The following is an 8,031-nucleotide window of genomic DNA, read 5'->3' as shown; positions in this document are numbered from 1 at the left end:
ACGTGTATATGTATAACTGATTCACTTTGTTATAAAGCAGAAACTAACACACCATTGTAAAGCAATCATACTCCAATAAAGATGTTAAAAAAAAATGCAAAGAGAAAGCAAATCATGCCACCATGTTCACTTACTTTGAAGAGTACAGGATTTTATGCAAAATAAGTACTGCAGTGCTCTGTGGGGTAGCTGCCAAAATATTACATTTTGGCTTTACTTCTCTATTTTGAAAGTAAAGAAATATAAATATTTCTGATTAATATTTTTAAGTTCTCCACCAAATCCACAAGCAGAAATTGATTATCACCAACACACTTCACAAAACCTATCCAAATGTAAAAATCTTTTATCTTTAAAACCACTTAAATGCAAAATTATACATCTGACTAATATTGTATATTGATAGCAGCACAGAAGAGACAAATGAAATGAAATAATTTTAAAATAGTTAAAATTATATTATACTTTAAAAACAACAGGTAAGTTGTTGAAATGTAGTCCCTTAAGGTCAGGAAGAAGACAGATCTTTCTTGCCACTCCTATTCAACACTGTGGCAAAAAAAAACTAATTAGGCAAAAAATAAATTATAAAAGGGGCACCTAGATTGGAGAGGAAGAAGAAGAATTATATTTATTTGCCAATGAAATGATCTTAAATGGAGAAAATACTAAGGAATTCACTAAAAAACTATTAGAACTACAAAATGAGTTCTCCAAGGTTGCATGACACAAGATCAATACACTAAAACCAATTATATTTCTATACTTTTGCAATGAACAATCCAGAAGTGAAATTAAGAAAACAATTCCAGGACTTCCCTGGTGGCACAGTGGTTAAGAATCCGCCTGCCAATGCAGGGGACATGGGTTCAAGCCCTGGTCCGGGAAGATCCCACATGCCACGGAGCAACTAAGCCCGTTCACCACAACTACTGAGCCAGCGCTCTAGAGCCCGCAAGCCACAGCTACTGAGCCCAAGTGCCACAACTACTGAAGCCCGCGCGCCTAGAGCCTTTGCTCCCCAAAAAAAGAAGCCACTGCAAAAAAAGAAGCCACTGCAATGAGAAGCCCGTGCACCGCAACGAAGAGTAGCCCCCGCTCGCCACAACTAGAGAAAGCCGGTGCGCAGCAACAAAAACCCAACACATTATAAAAGGGTAACAACACTGCTCCGGGAGAGCATTCGCATAGTAAACTACAATGTGAAAGGTCTCCCCCAGAATGCTGCAATGAAGCACCTTAGATGTAATCAGACTCTCTTTCACAGCTCTTCAAAAAGGCTTTCTCTTAAGTCTCATGTATGTTTAATTCAAACTTATGCATATTTTCAATAAATAACTATGCCAGCCAATGAATTATATATGTTGATTTCTTTAAAAACGGCATCTTGGGGCTTCCCTGGTGGCGCAGTGATTGAGAGTCCGCCTGCCGATGCAGGGGACACGGGTTCGTGCCCCAGTCCAGGAAGATCCCACGTGCCGCAGAGCGGCTGGGCCCGTGAGCCATGGCCGCTGGGCCTGCGCGTCCAGAGCCTGTGCTCCACAACTGGAGAGGCCACAACAGGGAGAGGCCACAACAGTGAGAGGCCCGCGTACTGCAAAAAAAAAAAAAAAAAAAAAAAATTCCAAAGGGTAAAACGTCTCCCTCCCACCGTGCCTCTCAGACACACATTTCCCCTCTTTGGAGGCAACAAATGTTATGTTAGTTTCTTGTGTATCTTTCACATCTTCAAGCAAAATATGCATATTCTTTTCTCTCCTTTTCTACATAGTGGTAGCATACTTTACATATTGTCCTGCACCTTCTTTTTTCACTTATCTTGGCAACTGTTTCACATCAAGGCATAAAGTTTTCTCTTTTTTAATGGTTGCATAGTATTCCATTTTGTGGAGATATATATATATATATATATATATATATATAGTATTTTATTCCTCTGATAACTTTAATTGGAAAAGATCTGAGAAAAAGATGCAGCTCCCAGGGCAAGAGTTGCTAACCCTGCACCTGTAGAAGGGCTTCAGAAGATATGTGAATCCCCTAAAATGGTGTGTATGTATCCATATGTATTTCTGTGGGCAGAAAACTTGCATACCGTTCACCACAACATCAAAGAAAGCTGTGACCCAAGCAAAAGTTAAGAACTACTGTACAATATAACTTGTGCATAGCTGTTCAATAAACATAGGTTGAACAGAATTCTGGTCTAGGATTCTACTAATTTTTGTACTACAAGACAGAGGGACTAAATTAAACACTAATATAATCCAAAACTCTTATGTACTTTATAGAACCTTTTCCTCACTTCTTTTCTGAGAAGAGCTTTATTTTTCACATGCCCTATGAACAGGAGTACGAAGAGGGAAAAGAACCAATCATTTAAAGTAACTGAATAATCAAAAGTTGACTATATAAGCTGTTGTTCACCATAACTGACAACATCAGAGGCATCTTTGATGTCCCTTAAACTCTTTGTAATGATCCATAGAGTCCTTCCTGAGAAAATTAGATCATTAGTAATGCAGTTGTATATTTCCTACCACATGCCAGGCAACAGAATAGAAGCTTTACATTTATTATCTTGTTTAATCCTCAAGACAATCACTTAAGGCAGCTATATTTCCCCCCTTTTACAGGTAAGGAAACAGAGGATTTAAGAGGTTAAAGTTAAGATATTTACTTAATCAAAACCACTTAACCATTAAATGGCAGAGCAAGACCAAAACAATGCCTCACTCTCACCTTCAAGACTCCAAATCTCATGAACTTTACACAATTACCATAGTGCCTGAAATCCAAAATGCAATTATGATCATAATAGGGAGGTGGTATAATGTAGCGGTCAGAAAAACCTAGGTTCTAATTCTAGCTCAACCATTTATTAGTTATTTCACAAATTGTTCAAACTCTAAAAGCCTCCTTTGCCATCTGTAAAACTGGATTGCTGTGAGGTTTAAATGAAAAAAGGTATGTAAAACAAACAGCCCGCATATTCACCTGAAGAAGATACTTGTTACAAGGTGGCTATTATCATTTTATCCTTCTCTGAGAAGAAACACGAAGGGCTGTAAGGTTTCCCAATTTGGCATAAAATTCCACACACACAGCTCAGAATGTTGGCATTGTGACAGACAAATAAGCTGATTGAAGATAAAATGACTGAAAAAATTATGTCTGATTATTAAGTAGATTCTGGCTTAATGGACCATCATAAATTGTCCTTTAAATTAAAATATTTCAAACACATACTTGTATTATTGCCATTCCAGTATAAATGTCTGTTTTGACGGCTGCATAATTATTTCACTATCTATTTAAAGGATTTATGCAGCATTATGCACTGAGGGGTTTTTTTTTAAGATTATTTTTAACATCAGGTGATAAGCGATGACAGCTGTCAAATGTATTACAGCTGTTTCTACCAGGTTTTTTGTTTTGTTTTTTTCCTGGTAAACCGTGTTATCCCTTTGATTTCTACGAACTCATCTAAACAAAATAAAACATCCTTCCCATGCCATCGATTTCAAAACGGCTCTGTGATGAGCATTTCGCAGAGCTGTTAATGATGAAAGTTGAAGGCCTAAGACAACTTTTTCATTAGAAAGGAAAGTCTGTTACATTCTTCTCCTTCGAGACCCAAAGCCTGAAATCAACGCTTTAGGCAGGATTCAAACCGAGGTTCGAGGCAACACTGAACAGGAAAAGCAACTGTACCGCTGAGCCCCCAAAATCACCTTCATTACTCCCTTCCTTTCTCCCTTCCCCCAAGAGTGGAAAAAAGTTAAAACTGCTGCGCAGCACCAAGAGGCCTGCGCGCTGGCTGCGGCTGAGAGCTGAAGCCCGCCGTGCAAGGAAAGCTGTGAGACCAGTGCCCAGTTTGTGGCCCCTTTCTTGCCTTCGCTCCCCTCCGAAGCCACGCATCGCGGTCCTCCCCGACCCTCCATGCCAGGAATGCCAGGTCCACGCCCAGCCTGCAAACTCTCCCCAGCCCCCTGGCTGCATAGCCTCCCCCGGGGGCTCACCATTGCAGCCCACGGATGAAGGCGCGGGCGGGCAGGCCGGCCGGCTGGGGTATCCGTTACCGCGGCTCGGGATCCATTCGCGCCAACAACTTCTCCCGCGAAGTGGAAGTAGGTCGAGGCAGCGGCACCCTGTGATGACGTCAGGAGGTGCGCAGCTTCCTGTGGGCCCAGGCCGAGAGGCGGGAGGCGGGAGATGCCATGTGGGCCCAGGTGCAGCCCCCGAGACCCGCGGGCCGCAGCAATCGCGAGGAGAGGCGGGGCCCCGGCAGCGCCCAGATTTGCGTCTTCCGCTTCTCTAGGGGGCTCTCAAGTGGGGAGGTTCTGAGATTGATTTCCCCCGAGGGCGGGCACGTTTAGAGGATGCCTTACCCTCCTTTAAATGTAGCTTTAAAATGTTTCTATTACCAGCCGCAGTAAGACACCTTTTAGGTGTACGTTTCACATGTTACATTTTAATATCTATTCTGAAACAAAAATTTCACCAAACGGTACTTACCCTGATTTTTTTTTTTAATGTTTGACCACTCGAATTGGTCTTTTCGCCTACTTTTAAGTGGAGACCCACAGTTTGAAAACACTTTTAGGACAATTTTATGTTGTATAATTCCAGGGCAAAAAAGACTTTGGTAAAATAATCATTACTACTCAACACCATTTTTTTTTTTTTTTTTTTTTTGCGGTACGTGGGCCTCTCACTGTTGTGGCCTCTCCCGTTGCGGAGCACAGGCTCCGGACGCGCAGGCTCAGCGGCCATGGCTCACGGGCCTAGCCGCTCCGCGGCATGTGGGATCTTCCCGGACCGGGGCACGAACCCGCGTCCCCTGCATCGGCAGGCGGACTCTCAACCACTACGCCCCCAGAGAAGACCCCCACACCATTTTATAAATGAAAAATATAAGGCCCAAACAAGCTAAGGGTCCTAGTTGGGAATCTAGGCCTCCAAATTCCGAAACCTGGTGGCTGAGTCCCTCAAAGGGGTGTGTGTGAAACCAAGGCATAAACAAGGTACATCTTCTCCGTAGAACAATGATCCTGAAAGCTTTGGAGTAAACAAGTTTTATATTAATAGAGAAGCAATTGAACTGTTGAATAGCATGTGACATTTGCATACAATTTTAAGAGAAAACATGAGGCCTTAAGGAGTTTAATGGGAAGAGCAGTATCTCCAGCTTTGGCCCTAGACTTTCAAATCCTTATCCACCCACCCCCTGTTCCATCTTGCATTTTATCACACCCATATCTCTACAGTGAAAGATAGCAAAGACTTCAGGAATAAAACAGAGGCTAAGCATGGATAGCTCCTATTTATTAACTGCCCACTGTAGTATGTGCCAGGCATGCAGCTATGGACTATCCCAGTTTAACTCATCTAATACCCACAATGACATTGGCTACTATTATTATCCCCAATTTACAAAGGAGTAAACTATAGCTCATAAGCAGGGCCTCATTGCCTGGGACACTCTGAAGCCAATATGCTAGGGTTCCTAGCCCCACCACATGCTAATTGTGTAACCATGGGCAAGTTACTATGCCTCAGTTTCCTCAACTGTAAAACAAGGATAATAGTACTATGTTCTTCATAAGGTTATGAAACTGTTCCTGGCACATAAGCAGATAATAATCTTTTTTTTAAGTCAGCTATTATCATTATTATTACACAAGGCTAGGTATTATCAAGGGAGATGTTTCCAAAAATGAACTAATCTACACCATAATTTTACTCAGGGAAATACTTGTTTGGGGAGGAGGGGAGTCATTAGATCCTTTGAGAAATCAATAAACTATGAAGCTACTCCCCAGAAACCTGTACATAGCAGACACATCACATAAATTTTTGCCTATAACTTCAGAGAACCTAAACCAATTTACAATGTTCATTGTGTTATAAATAAGCAAATAAGATGTATATTAAATGTTTTACATATCTTTTACATTAGACGAAACTTTTGCATTCCTTTTTTAGTATTTTGAAGGCTTCCTTGAATTCAGGTGAGAATTAAGTCAGAAGACTAACTTCCAGAAAGTACTGAACTGAATTTGTTGGATTGTTTTCTTTTTTTCCTCAATAAATTTATTTATTTATTTGTGTGTTTATTTATTTATTTATTTTTGGCTGCATTGGGTCTTTGTTGCTGCACAAGGGTTTTCTCTAGTTGCGGTGAGCAGGGACTACTCTTCACTGCAGTGAACGGGCTTCTCATTGCGGTGGCTTCTCTTGTTGCAGAGCATGGGTTCTAGGCCCACAGGCTTCAGTAGTTGTGGCGCGCGGGCTCTAAAGCACAGGCTCAGTAATTGTGGCACACGGGCTTAGTTGCTCCGTGGCATTGGATTGTTTTCTTTAGGAACATTTACTTGGAAATATTCTATCTCAAAAATGTACCAAGACTTCCCTGGTGGCGCAGTGGTTAGGAATCAGCCTGCCAATGCAGGGAACATGGGTTCGAGCCCTGGTCCGGGAGGATCCCACATGCCGCGGAGAGGGTAGGCCTGTGCACCACAACTACTGAGGCTGAGAGCCACAACTACTGAGCCCGTGTGCCACAACTACTGAGCCTGCGAGCCACAACTACTGAGCCCGCATGCCACAACTGCTGGGAACATGGGTTCGAGCCCTGGTCCGGGAGGATCCCACATGCCGCGGAGAGGGTAGGCCTGTGCACCACAACTACAGAGGCTGAGAGCCACAACTACTGAGCCTGCGAGCCACAACTACTGAGCCCGCATGCCACAACTGCTGGGGCCCGGGCGCCTGGAGCCCACGCTCCACGACAGGCGGGGCTGCTGCAGTGAGAGGCCTGCGCGCGGCAGTGAGGAGTAGCCCCCGCTTGCTGCAACTAGAGAAAATTCGTGCACAGCAGCAAAGACCCAACACAGCCATAAATAAATTAATTAATTAAATAAAAAATTTTTTAATGTTCCAGATTTAAAATGGCTGTATATGCTTTGATACTTCTCCCCCAAACGTGGGCTGGCCTGTGACTGATTTGATCCAAGAATATGGTGGAAATGATGCTATGACGGTTCCAAATGTAAGCTTTAAGAGGACCAGCAACTCTCATCTTGCTCTCTTGAAGCCCTGAGCCACCATGTAAAGCAGGAGAAGGGGCCAGTTGAGCCCAGGCTTACAGCCATCTCCACCAGGTACCAGGCTTGTAAGTGAAACCATCTTGGACCCACCATACCAGATGCTAGTGGAATTCCACTAAGTGACCCCAGTCAGCACTACATAGAGCAGAAAAATCACCTAGTCAAGGCTTGCCTAAATTCTCTGACTCACAGTAGTGTGAGCATAATAAAATTATTGTTCTTTTAAGGTACTAAGTTTGGGGTAGATTGTTGTAAAGTAATAGGTAAACAGAAATGTTTTAAAGAACCCAAAGTGTAACCAAAAATAAGCAGGAACGGAATATTCATGCTTATTTTCTCCACTGTGGTGATTTTGATGCATCATTCAACAAATATTTATTGAACATCTGCTGTGTGTCGGCACTTTTTTATGTGCATGCTGGGAAACCATAGTAAACAAGACAGACAGTCCCAGCTTCCCTAAAGTTCATATTTTTGAGGAAAAGAGAAAAATAAGTAAGTAGATAAAAATAAATTCTGTACTTTCAGATAAGGGTAAGTGCTATAAAGAAAGGCTTCATAAGACTTTAAGCCAAAAGATTGCTATGATCCCATCATTTTACACTTTGTATTTTGTGGCCAAAAAAAGAAAAAAAAAGATTGCTATGTGTTTTGTGGCAAAATATGATACTCATTTGTTTCCCATGGCAGAGAAATTTGAAGAGTCCTAAAAAGATTACCAAACATGATTTATTTTTAATTTGTCTGTAGGAGAGCAGCAGAGTCTCCTGTTAGGTTTGTTTCTGCAAAATAACTGCATCTGGATTTTAACTTTTACAGGGCACTAGTCTATAACAGTGTCTAGTTTGAATTTATTCCAGGCAAAAGACCAGCCTGTGTGCCCCTTCCATCTCTGTGTGGCCTTTCTTCAACGATGAGA

The 8,031-nt window shown here is 42.2% G+C and overlaps 1 protein-coding gene across 2 annotated transcripts in view; it reads right to left on the bottom strand.

The window, feature by feature from the left end:
• Nucleotides 1-4,272, bottom strand: part of RFC1 (replication factor C subunit 1) — a 77,667-nt gene extending 73,395 nt beyond the window's left edge. For both annotated transcript variants that reach the window (XM_024116833.3, XM_024116847.2), the window contains exon 1: nt 4,023-4,272. In XM_024116833.3, coding sequence (XP_023972601.1) covers nt 4,023-4,025 — 3 coding nt within the window. In that variant the 5' untranslated portion in view covers nt 4,026-4,272. The remainder of the gene's footprint in view (nt 1-4,022) is intronic.
• Nucleotides 4,273-8,031: the final 3,759 nt, after the last annotated feature.

Source organism: Physeter macrocephalus, chromosome 7 (genome assembly GCF_002837175.3).
Source record: "Physeter macrocephalus isolate SW-GA chromosome 7, ASM283717v5, whole genome shotgun sequence".
NCBI classification, from domain to species: Eukaryota; Metazoa; Chordata; class Mammalia; order Artiodactyla; family Physeteridae; genus Physeter; species Physeter macrocephalus.
This window is presented reverse-complemented; position numbering and strand designations above follow the sequence as displayed.